We start from the raw sequence: 21,250 nt of genomic DNA, 5'->3' as shown, positions 1-21,250 counted from the left end.
CATCTGAGACAGAGGCTCATTATTCATATGTTACATTTAACTATAGGCTTGTGTGGGGTGTTAACTAACACCACAAATCAAGCATTACAAAGTCCCTGCAAATTCTTCCACGCTTAAAATTTAGCTAGTCAGATTGCTTACACATCACTCCTTTCTACCTTCTGTTGATAATTTACCAACAAAAAAAGCATAGAAAAGATAAATTCATTCATCCCTTCACTGAATTTGCTGTGTGTTGCAGATTATGTCTCCAATATCAGGGATGCGTGAGAATGAATCGTGTGGAATGGGTAAGCTGTGATCATGTTCACCGCAGTGGAATTGGCTAGGTGCAACACTGCTGTTTCTGACATACTGTTTCCTTTTTACTTCTTCCACCTCACTGGGGTTTCCCTCCTCTTCTTGTGATGATGCACTGATGATGTTGCTTTGTCGGCTATCACATATCTCTCTTGCGGTTCAACTCCATATTAATTTTCAGAACTAAAAACCCTGCTTATCTTACTAGGTTACTGTCTCCATTATTGAGATCTGCCAGAGGAAGTATTGTCAGACCTGACCATATAAGCTTTATGTATTATATTCCAACTCACATAAATCAGCTCAACAGCAATTAATGAACACAAAGCACTAATTCCTTAGTGCCTTGCAAAACTGAACTCAGGCCACAGAAAATTTTTTCGAGTGAGAACTTTGTCGCTCTCTCCCATGTGCTATTACCCTCTTGCACGTGACTCTCCATCACCCTCTGCACGCAGGAATGGTGACAAATCGGACCTGCCTGGGGAACGTGACGTGTAACATCGACAACTTCAAGCACATCGTCTACCCTGCCACGTACCTGATCATCTTCGCCCTGGGCCTGGTGGGCAACCTCTTCTCCCTGTGCGTCTTCCTGAGTGTGTGGAGGAGGAAGGGGACCCTGACCTCCGTCAATCTGTACCTGGTCAACCTGCTGCTGTCCGACCTCACGCTCGTGTGCTCCCTCCCCTTCCGCGCCGCGTACTTCCTGATGGGCTCCAACTGGGTCTTTGGGGACTTCACGTGTCGGCTCATCTCCTACATTTTCTACATCAACATGTACGGCAGCGTCTACTTCCTGACGGCGCTGAGCATAATGCGGTACCTGGCTGTCACCTGCCCCTTCAAGTACGTGCGACTCCAGAGCAGCCGGGGCGCCAAAGTGGTGTGCCTGCTGATTTGGCTCTTTGTGTCCCTGGTGTCCACCCCTCTGCTGACTTCCGGGACCAACCCACATGGCAAGGACCGGGTTCAGTGCCTGGAGCTGGGCGATGACGACTTGGATGTCCTCGTGTACATGAACCATGCCACCATCTTCCTGAGCTTCATCCTGCCTGTCTTCATCATCTCCTTCTGCTACTTCTTCGTGGTGCGGAGTCTGCTCAAGCCGCGGGAGGTGCGGGGGACCAAGAGGCCCAGCTACAGGAGGTCTTGCGCCCTGGTCATCATCGTCCTCGCCATCTTCCTGGTCTGCTACCTGCCATACCACGTGGTGCGGACGCTCTTCCTACAGGCCGAGCAGGAGTTCCGCCGCAGGAGTGGAAGTGAGGTCTCCTGCGATTACATTGAGAGGGTACGGAAAGCCGCTGTCATCACACTCTGCCTTGTCACCTCCAACAGCTGCCTGGACCCCATCCTTTTCTTCTTCGTTGGGGAGAACTTCAGGGAATTCTTCCACAGGAAACATAAAAAAATAGTCCGTGAAAGCAAGCGTAGGACGGAGAACCGCCAAGCCAGGACTGAACTCCAGGGACTAAAGCCCAAAGAATGCGAGTGCCCAGAGGAAATAAGGAGGGGGTAAAACAAGGGCTCTGTCCAGGTTTCATCATTCTGAGAAGCATCAGTGGACTCAGACACAGACAGAGGGCCCTGTTAATCACGGGGATAGACCTCAGCCCAGAGGGCAGGAAGTTACCACTTACAATTATCCTCTTCAAGAGAATTTACGTCATGGCCACAGTGAAAAGATCATGCTCAGATATCTGGTAAGATCTACTGATTTGTTTGACAGACAGAAGTTGGTCTGTTTAATGGTTCTCATTGAGAGCAGATGCTGAAGGTTTTGCAACCTTTATTTAACCCTCATGTCTTCCATTTCTATGCTTTTTTTTACTTGGAGAAATGTCATTCATTGAGTTATTTTGCTGTGTGTGTTCAAGTGATTTTTCCACTTTGTAGGACTGCAGCCCATGCTTAAAAACAATGCCTTCCATTGTTTATTTTATAAAATGTGAGGAAGTGCAAATCATACAGGAACAGAGGTGTCTGAGCATATATAAAGACATTATCTGTCCATACGTTCCTCCAATGACATTCTGATGCATAATAACATGTCATGTTATATGCATCTGTCTTGCACTTTGTTCATACAAAAAATATATTTTTTTAAAGTATAATCGTCATTTTGATACATTGTAATATATTTCTGATTTCCATTTATATATTTTAATGGTATTTGCAACATGTTCTTGGCTGAACAACATATTTCTCAGTGTATTACAATATATTTCATTTCTGTATGGGTATATGTGGTCATCATTTGGGAACTTTACTGTGGTCTTTGCCATATGGAGACAGACAGTGTGAATTCAGTCTGAGAGGCATCTCTTTCCCAACACATGCCACTTTAATCAGTATCTTTCCTTTGTATACCTTTTTGGCCGAGTCTTTCTTAGAAAAGAGATAAGAATCTCAATGGGACCTCCTGGGAAAATAAAATATAAACCAGGCCTTTTATGTCCTGTATGTAATTCATTCGTTTGCTATAATTACATACAGAAATCCAGAGAGCTCTTGATGTGAAAGGTGAGAATTTGACTGCCACATCATTACCTTGTGAATAAACATAAAATATTTTCTTCTGAGCCATAACTGTGTGGTTTCAATTCTCTGATACTATGCAGGAAAATGGAAAGCAATTGAGTAAGTGCACATCTTTATCTTTTGATCTCACAGTATCTTCTTTTGACATTTTTTGAAAAATGGGTCACATTTTTCACTTCACCAGCAAGATGATTTCGATTTGAGTATGCTAACACTCTGTCCTGAAAGCCACAGTCTCACTGATGAGATGTCTGGTCTTGTTTATAATTTTTCGTGCCATTCTTGTCAAAAAAATATTAAACATCCAAATGACATCATTATCAGATCTGGAGCATGCTCAGTTGCACATCACTAATGAAAATTTCCATTTTCAATGCGATTACTTTCTGAAAAAGGTGTTGTAAGGCTAACTGTCTTGCTGTGTGTACTGAGGTTCTCTAGTGGAAGAGATAGCTGATCACTCCACACACCACACTGGACGATTTGGTGCACTGTCTGAGCCAATGAGTGGAGTCTTTTTTCACTGCCAAGATCTTTCAACAATTCAAACTGTCTATGAAGCCAAACAGACAGCACTTATTAAACTGTGGATAATGTTGACTGTGATTCAGTCAGGAAGATCCTAGTGCCCACACATCTATACAGATGCCATGCATTTCTACCAAACTGTGACTTGGAACATCTCTTCTGCAGCTGAATTGCTGATTCAGCAGAACATTTGTTTTGTGTGAGGAAATGGACACTGTCATTGAAACATGTGAAGTTCTACATGACACATATGTCTATTCAGCATATGTTATACTTGAAATATTTGTATAGATGCACACACACACACACAGTTATAAAGAAATTGTGTTCTGTTACATTGAAGTTGCTTATCTGACACTTTAATGTAGAGCAATTTCATTACAATTTTTAAATGTTATCCATTTACATGTTCTGAGGTAATTAAGGTGACGTACCTAGTCCAAGGGAGCAACAGCAGTGTCCATCTCCTGACCACTACACCAAACTGCTGTTTGTTTATCATTGGCCACTCAACTTACAATAACTGTGGTTTTTTGCATGAAAACACAACTTGGGATTTAAGAGAGAGAGTACTATTTGCTTAGCACACAGAGCAAGTGGCAGGGCTTACATATTGGCCATTTATCAAGCCCATAGATAAATATCCTATTAGATAACCTATTAAGACTAATATCCTTGCTCAAGTGCGCCACGTGGGAATCAAACTTTCAGTTACATATTTGGTCTTTTCTGTTTCCCTTAACTTCTAGATTTGACGTCAGTGTTGATGATTTTGAAGTTGATTTTTAGACCCTGCTCTGTTGTCAATGCAGTCTGGAGATGTGATAACGGGTTATTTTGTATTTAGTCTGCTCAGCACTCTGACCAGGGAAACTTGCAGTACCTTGGTCTGCAGCAGTCCTCCCTAGTGACTGTAGATCATGTCAATGAAGCACTCAAAATGCATGAAAACATTTTTTGAAAAAGATTTTGAAAAAAAAAAAATCAAAATTTTTCAAGGCTTGCTGTTTTGAACAAGACTGTTTTTGAAAACTGAACAGTTTGAAAAAAGTTATTTTAAGAGAGAAATCAATATTTTTCAAGGTTCATTGTTTTGGATAAGACTACCTTTACAAACTGAGCTAATAAGAACCTTACTTGACTTCAGCCCACATCAAGTTCTGTCCAAGGAAGAGACGAACGAACAATTGTTTCTTTTATAGATCGCCAACCTTGTTGAGCTGCCGAAGCAACACGATTAGATCAGTCAAGAGAATTGCTCCTGTTATCCACCAGGTGCCGCCAGTGCCTTCGATAATGTAGACACATTGATTACCAGTGCAACATCATTTTCTAAGCGTGTGTCAACATTTCCATCTGCCTCCGTCAGATCTCGGTCTCTCTGCATTAATTTGTCTTCGTCTTGTTATTGGTCCTTAAAATACCTGTGTGGTGTTGGTCGTAATGGTTATCTTTCCAGGTTATTTTAGAGATAAATGCTTTGTGTTGTAGAATAATTCCCATTGGGAGTGACATGCAAGTCCTTGCATATTTTAGTGAAACATGTCAAATCCACATGAAAGACTACTGAGTGTCCATCTTTTTCTGCAAGTGAGATGCCAGTTTTGCAGTGTGTAAACAAAGTAAAACAACTGTGCATTGACCAGTGTTGCAAGTGTAAATACATTATATTATTGACCTGCAGTGCTGAAACAGTAGAGGGGTTGTGCTGTTTTGTCAGTGTAAATATTGGCTATGCTCGTGCTGAAAAACTGGCCTGAACTTGCTCTCCTTCATAAGGAGTACTGGAGACACACACACATCAGACATGAGGACACGAATTATCCTGATATCAGTCATGCACAGTACTCAGATGTGCACAGTCTTGCATATACTCATCTCAACTCTCTGACACCACCTCCCATTTCAATACACACATTCACACTGTGCACAAATGCATAATGATTCAAAATGCAATTTTTAAAGACGTTCTACCAAATTCAAACATATATCATTTTTTTTGTTTGTTTAAATTTCATGCAGTGCACAAGACTCTTGTAACTCTTGTGACTCTTGTAAAGAGGGTTTTAAGTCATATTTTCCCATTGTAGTACTCTTGAGAGATTCACATGCACAAAATCTCCCATGGATGTTGGGATCTCCCATCTGGCTTGCAGAGTCCAGTTTATGCTGGCAGAATAGTACAATTCAATGGTTTTTCGGTATTGTGATTTAGAAACATTTTGAATTGTTTGAACAAGTTGAATTGGGAGGCTTAAACTGTGGAAGGACCATTCTGTTTTGCCTATGTAAAGACTACCTTACATGCACACACACACACAAAGCATCACACACTCCCCTCCACAGACACTGTATTAGTCAGACGTGACTCAGAGTTTGACTGCACCTCCATTCATTTCAATGACTCAGAATTCCTTGGAGACATACTTAGGTACAATTAATGCTCTCCTCTCCTTTTCTATTTCACTTTAACACACACACACACACACGCAAGCTGGTTTTCTAAGGCATAAGCTTTTGCACATGGTCATAGCACACAGTCTTTAATGTGCTTAAAAGACTGTGAAGCTGTGTACCAACCATCTTTGATTAGTTACTGTGGAAAATGTCAATATCAAATCAAATCAAATCATTTCATTTAGTAATCCACATGGTGTAGTACACCTGATTTGACAATTTGTTCCTTGATTCATGGTATGTTTCAGAAACAATACTGGCATACACTTGGACCTGTGGAGGTTTTTGGATATCTGAAGACTTCCAGTGCCCTGACTATTATTAATTTACTTCTTTACTTAACATATGCCTGAATCCAGTGTAACCTTACACAACACACATAAACCATTCATGCAATTGTGTATTTAGTGAAATGTTCCAGTCAACAATAATGATTGAAGATTAAGCACAGCAATATACCACAGCAAAACTGACTACAGCAGTACACTACCTGGGAATTAAACCTGTAGCCTTTTGGTTGCAAAACCAATTCCCAAATATCATTTCTGTAATTATGAGATATTAGAGCTGAATTTATATAATTAAGAATGCAGTAAATGCAAAACACAAAAGAGAATATAAATGAAAAATAAGTCTGTGTTCAGTAATTTGTTATCTTGCTTTTTAATCTGTCCCTTGGTAACTGGTCTGTCAGGTGGGTTTGTACTTATCCAAGGGATTCTACCCATTATAGTGAACCAACTAGAATAGCAGAGGAGATATACTGTTTAGTCAACAACCTTACAAAAAATAATTCCTTACGACTGTGTCACATATTACCAGTACAATATCCGATCGTTCTGAAAAACGGGGTAATAACACCATTCTGATGAATAATAACAGAAGACGACGTGGATTCGCCAGTTAAGGCCTAGGCCACTGGCATTGGTTCATTTTCACTCAAGCCACGCTGTCCCATATCGCAAATTAGACAAATGAGCACATTTTTCAATTTCATTTACCCTATCTGACGATATAGAATTTAAAATAGAAATGCACTGCATCTGTGACACAACAGTCGTATTTTATTTTTAAAAAAAAAAAAAAAAACTGCTCCACTCCGATTACTATCTGTGCAGTCAAACCCGTTTACGGGAAATATTGCGCCCGCACCGCGCATGCGCGCAAATGTTTGTGTACATTCTTTGACAGAAGATGGCGGGTTTCCAGACTGTTAAAGAGCCCAGCAACCATAGAAGTGGAGCAGGGTTTGAGGAAAAATCAGTATGACTTGCCGGTACCATGTCATTTATCGGAGACTATTCAGTCTCTAGCTAAAATAACAGCTATTTACAAGGACGGTAGTGCGTTAGCTAGCTAGCCAAAGAAAATATCGGTGAAAGCCAGCTAGCTAAGCTGTCACTCGCGAAGTCTCGTTCCTGGGAAGAGAGTATCCATAAGTAGCTAGTTAGCAAGCTATCGTGATCCCGAGTTATCAGTGCAAGCTCCTGCCGGGCTGAAAAGGGGGGTTCCTTTGTCGAAAAATCTGGTCTGTTGCAATCGACAGCTGACGTTACAAATTCCGGGTAAGGGGAGAGACCGTTTCTGCCGAACCAGCTGCAGCTGTGGTGAGTACAATCTGTTGCTAACGAGCTATTTCGCTAATCCAGGAGACACGTTGTTCATAGCCGTCTAAGTTAGCTAACGTTAGCGGTACCACTGAGCGTGTTAGGTAGCTAGCTATTTAGCCGAGAGTAGATCTGCTTCGGTAACGTTACACCGCTATCAGCACTTGTTGTCAGCCCACCATTGAATGCACATTTTTTCTTTCAGACTGTGCATACTATCCCTTTCGAAGATAACAATGTGCGGCACTACCTAACTAGAGTCTATTGATTTGTTTGGAGGCTGACGTTACAAAGCTCACTTTTGTTGCAGTTGCGACTTTTGTTTGCTCGCACGGTTGGCCCTGTCTTAGCAAGCAACTAAGAAAGCTAGCTAGGTAGGCAGCTTATCTGACTTGCGGTTTCGCTTTTCCAGCTGCCAGCAAGCTGCCGAGCTAACTACAGACGCCAACGTTAGCATGCTAGCTGGCATATTTAGCTACACAAGGTAACGTAAGCTAAACGTATATCGTGTCGGTTGAGTGTATTTTTTGAAATTAGGTCTGAATACATTGCCATCTGTGTCTTGCCTAGTGGGGCAGCTTCTTGCGACTAATAGTAAGCTAGTTGTAGCCTTCTTACTCACTAATTAGTGGTAATAATAATTGCGTTAACTATAGTGTAGAAATTTTTGAGTTGCTAGCTATATGTGCAACTCTGCAGCAAGCTTTTTAGGCTTTTTAACTCTGTGAAATGTGACGATATGGCAATCCTGATCTCCAGCCAAGACACCGCAGCTATACGTAAAGATAACCAGGACACTGTGTACATTTGCAGTTTAGAAATCCGTTGCGTACAATACAGAGTTTAATTCATTAATGCTGCGTCACATCTGAATATATGAACGATGCGCGATCGGAACCGAGTATGTATACATTGATTGAGCACGTCATACATAGTAAGATTGCATTAACTTTAGATCAGCTACCAGCTTCATCCATACCCTCGTCTCGTAAATACAATGTGTGCGTTCTTCACGTGTAGTATGCCCGCTGTTACGCAATGGTGTCTGATTCACAACCTTTTTTTCTAGTATTTTGGGCAAGGCACACACTGATGATGTCACAGCATGGTTCGAAGCCCCCCTCTCGCAGTGTGACAGAGTTTAAACGGGGTCCTTTCCACAGACCTCATGCCCTGCTATTTTAATTTCAGTTAAACTTTCACGTTCTCCTAGCGCACTCGTCGGGCTGGGTTTCCGAACAGGAAGTTGTCCAAGAATGTATTGGAATACATACTCTGAATGGAGTTACGGTGAAATGTCACAGCAAACAAAGTTGAAACCCACCTTGCTCTATTTCACTGGCATAAACAATAGACAATACGTTGGCCTCCAGCACAGAGGCCCTTTAAAAATGACAAGAGTATCAGGTGGTGATGTTAAACACTCCCCTCCCACTCTTTTTTCTGTCATGGCCAAAGATAGATTGGTCTAGAATGAGTTGCCATTCATATGGTGAACAACAGAAAATAATTCCAAGGGTGTTGCCAGAAGGAAATGAGGGACATGTGTTCTCTTTTCCAGACAGCAACACAATAGCTCAGTGCACCATTTGAAAGATTAATATGTTGAGTTTTTTCCTCTATCCTAGTATGGGTGATCGAGCCAGCTTGGTGTCATCATTTAATGCGTGTAGGGTTTCATGTGCTGATTTGGTTCCCAGAATCCCCTCGCATGTAGTTCTGACTTTTACCCTTACAATTCCTCAGAATCACTGAGGAACCCAGCTAATACCTGCTTGCTTGTCTTTAACCCTTTCATTGTTCCTCTTTTGAACACCTTTTGCCCCACATAAAAGCACAAATGTGTAAATATCATATCAGAACATATTCATTGTCAGCTGTCAATGTTGCACATCTTTTATATTTTATTCAAAATATCTGATATTACAGGTACATTGTAGTGATATTTAATTAAGGCATTTGGATAGTGTGTGAAGTTCTGATAGCCAAGATTGTTTAAGTACAAACATTTTACATGGTGTTATCCCTTACTTTAGCTCACCATTTAATCACAACCCATAATTACAGGAAATGTCATCTTTTTTAAAATAAATTTCAAGCACTTTACATTTTCATAAGGAATGATGTAGAATAATAGTAAAACTGTTAGAATTATTAGGTCTTCTTTATTTAGGAACAGGAGTCACAGTGCATTGTCATGTTTAAACTTTCACTTGGTGCAATTTGAAAATGGTAGACTGTCAGTATCTCAACCTGCATTATTTCAGTTTCTATTTGGCCAAAGAAAACCTGCAATATTTTGGTTGTTTTCCCCCCTTATGCTGGAATACCTTATTCTGTATGGTTCTCTGCACTGCATGACCTCTGACCCCACACTCAGCTGTTTCAGTCGCGGTGTGCCCTCTGTTTGTTGGTTTAATGGGCCGTGCGCGAGCTGTTGCGCAGGGCCTTTCGTGTCAGCGGTGGATTCGATTGCACTGGGTCGCTATGTAAATTGCTAGGTGCCACCAGCAAAAGCTGAAATTTTCTGCAGAGGCTCTGCGTCCGCGAGCGGGACCGCTCGCGTCTCACCCCTGCAAGGCCAGTGCTGACGGGAGCGGGCTGCGGCGGGGGTCGCGGGGCTGCCTCCGGAGTGGGCGTTTCTGGTCTGACTGACACGATGACAGTGCTGCTGCCCGCCCCCCCCTTGTGACAATCCTGAAGTCTCCCCTGTGATGTTGGGCGTTGGGCTGTGAAGCACCTTGTAGCCATTTAGAAAGGGGACCTTATTACCGTTTAGTACAATGCTGAGGATCTGTGCTAGAGCACTGCTGGGGTCCCACAGGTTCACTGAAGGGGGAAAAAAGAAAAAAAAAAAACAGCCCGTAAGGTTCAGTTTCCACGCTGCTTTGGTAATTGTGTTTTTGGGAGGGAATGCTCTTGCACACGAAGAGTTTCAAAACTGTCAGTTATATTTCCATTCTGCTAAGCTTTCGGTCTTTTAGGTCCTTTGTTCAGAGCATTCACCATATTGCAAAGAGCAACAATCTATTACCACAATACCGCACCCATCAATTAGTTGAAAAAACACCTGCAGCTCACTTGGTAAATGTATTTTTACATCATGCCAGGTGCAGGCCACCGTCACCTTGCTTGCGTCAGAGCAGATTCAGAAAGAGAGCTGAAACTGAGAATAAAAACCCGTTAGGGGTCTTGGCTTGTGGGACCCTATCCATATGTGAAAGGAGATGTCTGTTATGGTGACTGTGTTCTTTCGTTTCTCCTATCTGTACCACTGTAGTCTCCTTTAAATCTCTAACAGCACTCAATCATAGTAGTTGTATAACTATTATTATTTGATTCAAAATCAGAAAGTGAATTTCTTCAGACCCCCCGACTGCCCCATAAGGAGCACTGTCTGTCTGCAGGCTCTTACCTGGCCAGTGTGTGCGCATGTCTGCCCTCCTTAGGGTCCTTCTGTGAGGTGCCTAATGTTGTTTTTTGTGTGCATTCACGGGTCGTGTGCGCTGGTCTTTCGAACGTGCCCTATTGTGCATACTTGTTCTTGGCTCATAATTTGCATTCAGAACTCTCCTTATCAGTGTGTGAGGTCCTTTTTTCCCTTTAACTCCCCCGGTGTGCAGCTGGGCCAGGTGTCCTGTACTTGCGGCTACAGTTTCATGCCCCCCCCCCCCCCCGAGCTCTTGGCCTGTTTTCATTTCTCGGTAGCAGTGAGATTGCCGCCTCTGTTTATAGCTCTCAGTGTGGAAACGGACTGCTATCTAAGCTTTTCGGCGAACGCTTGCCCCGGTGAGGTAAGCCTGCAGCGCGAGCGCCCGGCCCCGTTCTGCTCGCCCGCGCCGCTGTCGCGGTACAGCGATGGTGCTGCGGCGTGCCGCTGAAGGTGCCCGGCGCTCGTGTAAGAGGAGAGGGGCGGTGGAGGCCCTTCGCACGGCTGGACAGGAAGCCTCCCCCTGGTCAGCCCCCACCGTGTCCTCGGCGCTGGCATCCTGCGCTCTGCAGTTTGAGAGCGGGTGGAGGGTTAGGAGGGGGAATAAATAACCTGGCTGGGATTAGAGGCCTCTTAGAGGGGATCATGGGAAGGCTGGCAGCTGGAGGACAGGGGCCTAAACCTGCTCGCGGTGGAGCTCAGCAGGTCAGGAGGGGAAGCCGGGGGGGTAGACGGAGTTCCGCTCCCCCCTGGGTGAGCCATTACGTTGTGGCGGATGGGTGCTGCGCCGCATTCCCCTGTTGTCTGTGAATCGTGCGGATCAGCGGCGGACTTGTGCCTCGAGCGCCGGACGAGCGCCTTCCCCGGTGGCGTTCCGAATTCAGCGCGCGCCTTCCCTGTCCTTCCTTTCCCCGTGTGGAGTTTTTAAATCCCCTCGCCCTTCCCTGTAGGTTCACTGAGGTAACAAGTTAAGCCACTGAGGCAGAGTCCGGGCTTAGACGTCATGCTTCTTGGAAACTTGCCTTGAGGACTAACCTCACTGTCAAGGCTAGCGCCGTAGCGGGTTCTCGCGCGCCGCACTAGGCGTTGAGACAGAACCGGGGGTGGCAGTGCACTCAGGGCCAATGTGCTTATACACATGTAGGTGAGGGGTCAACAGCCAACTGTTCTGGAGGTGCTCTGGGCACTGTCTCCTCCCAAAGACCCCTCTGGACTGCGCTCCCTTGCCCTTACCTCAGCTGTTACGTGTGAAGCCTGAATACTGACTAGCAACCTGTATGAAATTAGTCCTGTTTGAGGCACTAGCTGAGACCCTTAATCTCCAGGTGGATGTGTCATCCCGGGGCACTGCTGTGAAACTGCCCCATGCTTTGCATATTGTGACCTGAAACGGCTCACTGTGGCGGTTCTTTAGACTCGATTTCACATCTGTGTTGGTCTGCCTCAGTCCCCTTTCCTACCTCATTTTCATCTCATACCAAAAAAATACTTTTGATGCTGTGTTGAAAAAGAAAATTTAACTTGAATGTTGCAGATTGAATAAAGTTCTTAATAAGTTTACAATTGAAACAATTGAAGCATTTATCCACTCAAAGAAGAGAAGGCTCTTAGAGTGTAGGCAGATTACCTGCGTGGGATGTCTCATTTGCCTCTTGTGTTCCACTCAACCAGAGCATTGGCTCTGAATTTGAACAGAATATCCGATAGCGAGTGGGAGCTGTTGCCGTGCTGTGTCTCGACAGCGGGAGCTTCCTTCTTGGTACCATTTTTCTGTGGGTGTTACAGGTGGAGGAGCTGTCTTCTCTCCTGGACTGGTGCATCTCTTGTGGATGCCTGTTGTAGTGCTATCTTACACAGTCTTGGCATATGTTGTACTGGCTCTCCCTGGGTTAGAAGAAGGAAGAGAGGCCCCAGTGCTTGTGTGAGGCCAAGTTTGTGTTCATCACCTGTGAGGTTGCCATTCGCCTGATGAACACCATCTGGGCTGCAGTGCAATAAAAATCTTTGGCACCAATCAATGGCTGCTTCAGTGGGATCGCTGCCCACATGTCAGGGTGGTCCGCACTGAATGGCCATGCCCGCCATAGATGGACCCTTCCCTCAAACGAGCTCCCCCGGCCAGTCTCGGCTTTTTGCGAGTAGTGGTCGGGGTTAGGATTAGAGCTTGGAAAACTCTTGCCGGATCAGTTGCTGGACAGCAGCCAAAGCGGTGGTGCCCTGGTGCTGTTTCACTCTTTACACTTGGCTGTTGCATCATGTTCGTGCCCCGCTGCCAGACCAAGGAGGGTTACACAACGCAGGCCTGTGTTTGTTTAAGACCGGACCAGGCAGGGCCTGGCCTCCCTGGTGCCCGCTCCTTCCCCTCCCCCTCTCCCTTGCTCTCTGTCTCCCTCTTTTCAGTCTTTCACTCCATCAGCGGGGAAGGCCGCCCGGCTGACCAAACAGCTGCGCTCGGAGTCAGTCTCGATGGCGGTCCAAGAACCACCTGAAAACGAGCGCGAGTGTCGTGGCTGCTGATCCCTGTAGCGCTGCCAGACCTGGGGCGGCTGACCGCTGCCCGGGCTGTTGCCATCAGTCGAATAGCCGGCCGTTTCTCCCGCCTGGCTCCACTGAGCCCTGTTTTGGTGTGTTGTGTTGTCCCACCCTGTGCTTTCGCAGGGGAAGGGCGCTCAGTCCTTGTTCACTCAGGACGGGAAAGGGGAACTGAAAAGCCCTCAGCTTCACCTGCTGTGGAAAGGCCTCTGCGCTTTCCTGTGTGTATATTCTTACCACAGCCATCGGTATTAGAGCAAGCCCCAGCAGGCTGTAGCAGGCCCAGAGTGCTTCTGTGCTTCCCACTGACGAGCTAAGATAAGGGAGATAAAGGTCCTCGCTGACAGTGGGAGAGAGTGTGTGCAGTGTTCAAGAGATCAGTTGCTATCTCCCCTGCACATTGCACATGGACCTTCCACTGCTGAACAGTCTGTGACTATGTGGCTGTGGTGATGGCCATCAGATACCCCAGCTCAGAGCCACTGCCCCCCCCCCTTCTGTTGTCCCCTGTTCGTCCCACATCGGAGAGAGAAAGAGGACTGTGGGCGTCATCATGGTGACGTAAGCCTGCTCATGGTCATTCTGCTGAGGATGGGGAGGGGGTGGGCGGGGGAGGTTTGTCATGGTTTAGCTCCATGCAAATCATCAACACTGCGGGCGCGTTCTCAGCCGAGAGTCACCCCAAAAACCACACCAGAAAGGAAGGGAGGGAGTGTCACTCCCCAAAACCACACCAAGGAAAAGGAGGGGAGGGAGATTTCCCCTCAGAACCACACCAAGAACTGAAACGAAACCTGTCGAAGCAGTGGTTTCCCCTTTGATGAAGTGCTAACGCTGCATGGATTTTTTTTCTCTTGAATTTTTAAAAATTTCTTGTGAAGGAAGGTTTTTTTTTTTTTTTTTTTTTTAATTTGAGGTGGAAAGCCCCGTGACTGGTCATCTGGTCTTGTCCCCGCTGTCCCCTGTCATCCTGTAGATGTGCATCCTCTTGTCCCTCCACTTTCCTCTCCCAACCACAGCCCCCCCCCCCAGGAGAGTACAGATACGTTCAAACTCGCAAGTGTTAGGAAGGTCTCAAGGTGACGTGGGGAAAGAGAAAATGAGTCAGGCCAATCGTGCATTTCACCTGAATGAAGTGAAGCCTGAATGGAGGTTGTGACTGGATGTGGTTGATGACCCAACTGTGGGCAGGCAGCCCGAGGTGAGAGGTCCTTGCGGTTTTCTGTTGCAGGCATCTTCTGTGTTCCTTGCAAAACTGAGCGGGTAGTCTTTGAGGCCATTTCTTACGGCGCATGCTGTGCAGATGTGTGGACCTGTGTTGAGTAACTAACGGCTGGGTTCAGTATCTGCCCTCAACTTTCCACTTGCGGTTAAATGGAACTCCTCATTTTCTTCCTCTTCACGTCCCCATTCAGAGAATTCACTCATCACCAAAATGATTTGAATGAACTGTGGTTTTGTTGAAGAAAGTAATGCTTCCACTTATTCGGAGTTAAGGACACAAATGCTGACTGAGTCCAGGCAGAGGTGAATAAGGTAATGCTACAGGACAGTGCCTCTGAAGGCCCACAGCAGCCAGCACTGGAAACCCTCTCTGCACCTGTCCAGCCTACCTGTCCAGCCCTCTAAGGTGGCTGTGTGGAATGAGAAGGCCTGTATCATTGCTCAGAGCCAGCAGAGGACAGCGTGATCCCTGTCATGTTCTGTACGAGGAAGATTTGCGTGGTCCCGTTGCGGTGAGTGCGGAGATGGTCCCGCCAGCACCTGGTGAGGGGCATTCCATGTAGTGCGTGCTGATTTCACCCCTCTCCGATAAAATTCCAAAATGGAGTATTTCTTCGCTGTACTGTAGGGAATAATTTCACCAGGTTTTGTCCAAATCCATCCATGATGTTGAAGTTAAGTTTGGTGACTGAGACGGACGGACAGAGACAACGCAAAAGGATGATCTCATAACTGCTTCTCCACTTACTGGTGGCGCAGGTTATAAAAGAGAACCTATTGGATTGCCAGCATTCAGACGTATGAGTGTGATGTAAGCAGCAGTGAAGGGAAGAGGATCATGGGAATGTGGCTGCTACAGGTCATCAGCTTAACCTTTTTTTTTGTTTCTCAGTCATCATGTAGGCCCACTGCCCTCATTATCATGAGGCGTGATGGTGTGGTTTAACATTTTCTTCTGCAGAGCTTTGGGTACTTACAGCTATGCCTCTGATCTCTAGATGTATTTACAGGGCTTCCTCGTAAAAATGAAGTTATGAACCTTCTGTGAGTCACGATTGAATAATTGATGATACAGATAGGTGTTTGATACATTTTGATAGCGTTACGGCACTAAGAATTTCCGGCTGTGCTGGCCCTGGATTTTCTGGATGTCAGTTTCGCTGGCTGTGGGGAAAATCCAGAGGTTTTATTTGTAAATCGAAGGTGAGGATTATTTCTGCCTCATCTCAAGTAGGGGCTCGATTTCAGAAAAGAACCAGAATGGGCAGGGAGGTCCCAGCACAGCCCTGTTCAGCACTGTAGCTCAGCGCTGAGTATTAGTACAGCTCTGGCGTTTAGTCAGACCCTGGTGGTTTTTCTGAAGAAAGGCCGTCCCTTTTTTATGTTTATCAGCTCGGCTGCAGCTTAAATAGGATGTGGTTTTGAATTCCTCTTTCTGAACGATGAATGAGTGCCACGCTGCTTTCTGAATGAAGGTAAGAGCTCCGTTTTTCAGCGCTCTTGTATTTAAGGGTAGCATGTAGCTTTTAGCTTTCTGCGCAGCGGCATGGCGCGCGCGCTTCGCCCGTGGATGTTTGTGAGTTGTTGGCATTCTGATTGATGCTCTCCCCCGAGCTTCTTCGCGTGTCTCCCCCTCCCCCGACTCCGTAAGTAGCGTAATTGATGGCTGCCGATGACGGGCTTGTCTCCGGGTGCACCTTGGACTCCGGATGAACCGAGCGGCTTTTTGACGTCTCAGCGGGGACCGATCCGCCTCAGTGACTCTGTGTCTGTCCCGTCGTCAGTGTTCTCTCTCTCTGTCCCCCAGACGGCCCCCTGTGGGGCTGACACTGATTCAGTGTTAAGAAGAGCAGTGTCAGTGTGACAGGCAGGCGTTTTTGTTCGCAGGTAGCGCTTCCAGGGGAGGAGGGTGAGCGTGCCACGCCTCTCCGTTTGTCCTCTCCCCGGGCCTGGAGAACAGGATTGTGGGTAACGAGGCAGCGGCTTTAGTGTGATTTTGACGCAGGGGGTCTGGGTGTTTAAATTTAAGCTTCTGCGGGCAGGTCAGCATCATGTTCGAAATCTGCCTAGAAGGAAAAGACTAATTTCGATGTGGTTTTTTTGGTCAAGCTGACCTATGGTGTGGTGGTGTTTTTTTCAGCTGGCTCGAAGCAATGTCTGTCTATTTATTGTATGTATGGGTTTGTGTGTGTGTTCACTCTATTTATTCATACCCCTGGTTAAACAGGAACAAAAAACAATTTCACATGAGACTGGTAGTGTTGCTCAGAGAAAAGCCATATTCAAAAATGTTTCATTTTCTTCAAGAAAACCTGAAATTAGGGTTAAATGTAGAGAGTGCTATGTATACGGGGGAGGGAGGTGGTTAGCAGGAAGTCATTATAGTTAAAAAGGCATCTGTGTACCTGTCGGGCTGCATTAGAAGAGTCGTCTCCTGCGTCACAGCCGTGGCATTAGCTATGGATGAGGGGAAACACGGGGAGCGATTGTGTTCCCTGCTCGAGTGACGTGAGGGCGACAAGGTTGTGTAACACCTGCCGGTGTGCAGTGGAAAAAAAAAAAAACGTCGATGTGCAGGTGCAGCAGACCTGGGCTGGCTTGCGCTCAGGTACAGCTCACCTTTGGACGTCGGGTGTTGCTCTCTGGGTGTCTTCCTGGCTCTCGTGCGCACCTTGACACCTTGATTGCTGAAGCCACTGCAGTGTAAAAGTGTCATTTTCAAAAGTGGATGGGGTTATCGGAACTTTTAAAGCTAGTTACCTGATGTCGTTTAGTTCACTCCAGTGGTGGCTGGGCCTAGCCACAAAACTGACGAAAACTTAGCCGACCACAGTCAATGGTGGCCTGTAATGCGGGGTCTGGTTCCGTCATTAGCGGACACCATAAGCTGTTAACGGGGGCCGCTGTTGGGATTGGCTGCAGGTTTTATAACACACCTGTCACGGGTGAGGGGAAATTTGTATTCGCTTCTGGCTGCGGTTAGACTTGGAGCGAGTGACAGCTTACGGGGAGGGCAGCAAATATCAAATGAACCAAGGCGTGAAATTAGCAGGCACAGAATGGAAAGATAAAAGGGTCCTTTGTTACTGAGGCTTAATTACTGCTGCAAAAAAAGGAGGCAAATCTAATTTAATGACAAGTGTTTTCGGGTTAATTACATTTATTTCTTTCCCCGTGCTGCGGCCTCTTTTGTGATGTACGCCCGCGGGCCTGCTCTGCCACGCTGCAGACAGGAAGGGAAGCGGGGTAGTTTGTGTGGTTTGTTAATTACTTCCAAACGAGCTGCTTTTCACGGCTGACCTGGATGCGGCAGTGTGAGCGGGGAAGGGACGGCGGCCTGGCTCTTGCTGCCGGCGGTTGGGAGTCTGGAGGCCTCGGAGCCGGGCTTCAGCGAGGGCGCGCTGGACACCTATTCTAAAAAGCCGCCGTCCAAATAGGCAGGCCTGACCTGCTATCAGCTCCAGTCGCCATCCAGCTGGCGACAAGTGGGGCGGCTTACGGGCTCGTGGCGAGGAACCTGGCTTGCAAATTAAAACCTGCGCGAGAAGCGAAAAAGGCAGGTTTTAATTTCCTTCTCCAGAAAGGATGCAATTTGGGTCTATTTTGGTTTTTTTACGATTTAGCTGGCTCCAGACCCGGCGTCTCTGGCGGCTGAAGTGACCCCCTGCTGCGAGCGTGGACCTTATTCGACACGATTCCTGATGCGTGAGTCTAGAGTGTGCCACGGCGTGAGTAACGCAGAGGACAGGCTGGCAGGCCCGCGCACAGCGCGGCAGCAGGGGACGGAGATTGTTTGACCGTGACCGTGAGCTGGCGGCCGTCGCCATCTCATGCCGTTTCGGCAGCCACCGAGACACGAGCTGAACGGCAGTCAGTGAAGATCGGGATCGCCCCTATCATAGGAGCGAAATTCTGCGGCAGGTCCTGTTTTTCTGCAGCCAGGGGTAGCATGGGGGGTAGCATTCCCTCTAGCATGGGAATCCTCTCTGAGGTTCCTAATGATGTCCATTGATGGAGCAGCAGTGTAGTGTAGCACAGTGGTTAAGGAGAAGGACTCGTAACCCAAAGGTTGCCGGTTCGATTCCCCACTGGGACACTGCTGCTGTACCCTTGAGCAAGGTACTTAACCCACAGTCCCACACTCAGTAAATATCCAGCTGTATAAATGGATGCCATTGTAAAAAACTGTAATTGATCTAAGTCGCTCTGGATAAGAGCTTCTGCTAAATGCCAATAATTAAAAAAAAAAAATGTAATGACAGCTGGCCTGCATAGTTCCAGCATGGCTTCTCAGTAATGAGTGCGGTGCTCAGTTTAATGGTCGATCTTAGACTGGCCTCCCTCATGGTACCGCTAACTGCGCGGCCGCGGTCTCGAGGCCTGGCCTCGTCTGACACAACAGCTGCTTCCAGAGCATGGGAAGACTCGGCTCCTGTGTCTCCCCTCTGTTCCTGCATGCTTGTGTAGAGCCAGCAGGACTGGGAGGGAGAGACATAAGGAGGTAAGGAGACACCATGGAGTTCGGTTTCTCTGTCTGTGGAGTTTTCGATGCCTGTCTGCCGAAGTGGTCATCGCATCGAGCACCATTCCACTATTCCGCTGTTAGAGACTGAAACGGCAGTTACGGCCCGCGGTTGGCTGAGGAAACAGTCAATCATGCAGCCCCACAAGCGGGGCAGACGAGTGGGAAAGTTTGCACCGCAGCCGCTGTTGCCGTTGGAGAGGTTACTGCAGCATATCTTTTTTTGCACCTTTTCTTGTTTCTTGGAAATGGTTGCCACTGGTGATGTGTGACATTGAGAATGAATATGCTGGTGGTGACAAAAGGAATGGGGACGGTGGCAGTGGCAGCAGTTGTTGAGATGATACGGTGAATCTCTGGAGAGTGGGGAGGCTTGTGGGAGTAATTACAGTGATAAAGAGGTTATGATTCATGGTGTATCAATTCATCAATACAACTGATTCATGGCACTGGAAATTTCCACTTTGTCTCAAAACGACGTACAAGCGCGAACACTGACATGTACGTAGTAAATATCGATTTCCAATATCTGTTCAGATGTAACAATTTTAATGTTCTTTTACCTTTACAGAATCAATGGTACCTTGTTAAAGTGTACTTTCAGTTAAAGTCGCTTGTTGATAAATACATGAAACAAGTTCATTGACTGTTTTTTTTTTTTTTGTTTTTGCTTCATATTGGATAATAACATGCCCATATATATGGTATAAAACCCATGGAGTGATTTGGTTAGGGTGAATGTTTTGAACTGTAAGGTTCACCATCGCAGTTATGACCATAATGATGATTGTGTTGCTGACAATGACAATGATGATGAAGATGTTAAGATGATGAGGATGGTCATGTTTATCGTCAAGATGATAATGATTGATTAGGATGATGATGATGGATATTGATGTTGCTGTTGATGAAGAGTGTGGTAATGATGATTGCACCGTGCTTGTTGCAGGAGCCCGGAGTTCCCCATCGCTGGTGTGAATGAGGGAGTCATGGCGGACCACACCCCCTCTCTGGAGTCTGGCCGGCTGCTCAACCCCGACCTCCCACTCCTCGGGACCGCCCATCCTCCCGCCATGGTCAACGGAGACGGCCCACAGCAGGTACGATGGCTGCACTGCAACCTCCCCCCCTTCTCTCGCTCTCTCTCTCTCTCTCTCTCTCTCTCTGTGTCTCTCTGGTCATCTCTTTGATCTCAGTCATGACTGCCCATTTAATGCCTTCTTTAATGTTTAGTAATTGTACGTATTTGCATGCCAGACCATGGAGAGTATTTTACCTAGATAGCTTTGAATACTTGCAAATGACTTTCTGGTGGTGCGACCTTGGATCAACGGTTACTATTGAAGGTAAAGCTCAAACCAGTGCAGATGCAGAACACCTATCCAGACTGTTAGCCCCACAAAGCTAACGTGGCACAATGGTTTCAAATGAAGAACAACAACACCACAAAAACCAAAATGTCAGTGGGAAGATATTGAGCTGGAAAGGGTTCTAAAATAAAAGCACATAACAGTCGAAACATGGTGCCTAGTAATTAGCCTTAGGAGCGACATACTTGCGTCATAGTTAAGTAAGAGCAGAGGCTGATAATGATCTAGAAAATCAACACTGCCTCAGACGATAAGTTTTACATGATGCCAAACAATGTTCCAAGGGAACAGCGTGGACTTGCGTCATTTTATCAAGCTCATTGTTCCCAACAATGATCTGAAAGAGCTGTATCGGAATTCACTAAAGGTTGGAGTGATCAGGTTCTGATGTCCTAGATGTATGACTGGTCCAAGTTCTGGGAAGCGAGGCTCCAGGTGAAGTTTTAGTCGATGGTGTGGCTGGATGACCGGCGCCCAGGTCCGATTTCTGCCGTTTTCTCTCTGTGCTCATTTTTTCAGTTCCCTGCCCCGCCGCTTGGCAAGGGCAGCCGAAATCCTGGCCAAGGGAAGAGCCAAGAGGTGTCGCTAGTGACAGCAGGCAATGGCGTGGCGTGGTTTGGAATTCCGTATCGGTTTGGTTGCTGGCTGCCTGCTAGTGTGGATGTGCTAGCGATCCTCTGTTTGGTGAGGTGTCCAGTCAGAAATGAAACGAGGTGAAGGGGAAGGACTATTGATC

The 21,250-nt window shown here is 46.4% G+C and overlaps 2 protein-coding genes across 2 annotated transcripts in view; both read left to right on the top strand.

Moving 5' to 3' along the window:
* The first annotated feature begins 752 nt into the window (after positions 1–752).
* cysltr2a (cysteinyl leukotriene receptor 2a) lies at positions 753–1,969 on the top strand. Its single transcript, XM_036522976.1, has one exon. It carries the CDS (start codon positions 761–763, stop codon positions 1,820–1,822), a length of 1,062 nt encoding a protein of 353 aa, XP_036378869.1. The 5' UTR covers positions 753–760; the 3' UTR covers positions 1,823–1,969.
* Positions 1,970–7,032: 5,063 nt separating this feature from the next.
* Positions 7,033–21,250, top strand: part of LOC118774744 (fibronectin type-III domain-containing protein 3A-like) — a 63,893-nt gene continuing 49,675 nt past the window's right edge. Inside the window, exons 1-2 of the mRNA XM_036524215.1 lie at positions 7,033–7,436; positions 20,094–20,244. Coding sequence (XP_036380108.1) covers positions 20,134–20,244 — 111 coding nt within the window. The 5' untranslated portion in view covers positions 7,033–7,436; positions 20,094–20,133. The remainder of the gene's footprint in view (positions 7,437–20,093; positions 20,245–21,250) is intronic.

The sequence above is a fragment of the Megalops cyprinoides genome, chromosome 3 (assembly GCF_013368585.1).
Source record: "Megalops cyprinoides isolate fMegCyp1 chromosome 3, fMegCyp1.pri, whole genome shotgun sequence".
NCBI classification, from domain to species: Eukaryota; Metazoa; Chordata; class Actinopteri; order Elopiformes; family Megalopidae; genus Megalops; species Megalops cyprinoides.
The sequence above is the reverse complement of the archived record's forward strand: the minus strand, read 5'-3'. Positions and strand labels throughout refer to the sequence as shown.

Bases quoted from the DNA above. Each gene is read 5' to 3' on its own strand.
- cysltr2a (XM_036522976.1), top strand. From the start codon at position 761: ATGGTGACAAATCGGACCTGCCTGGGGAACGTGACGTGTAACATCGAC.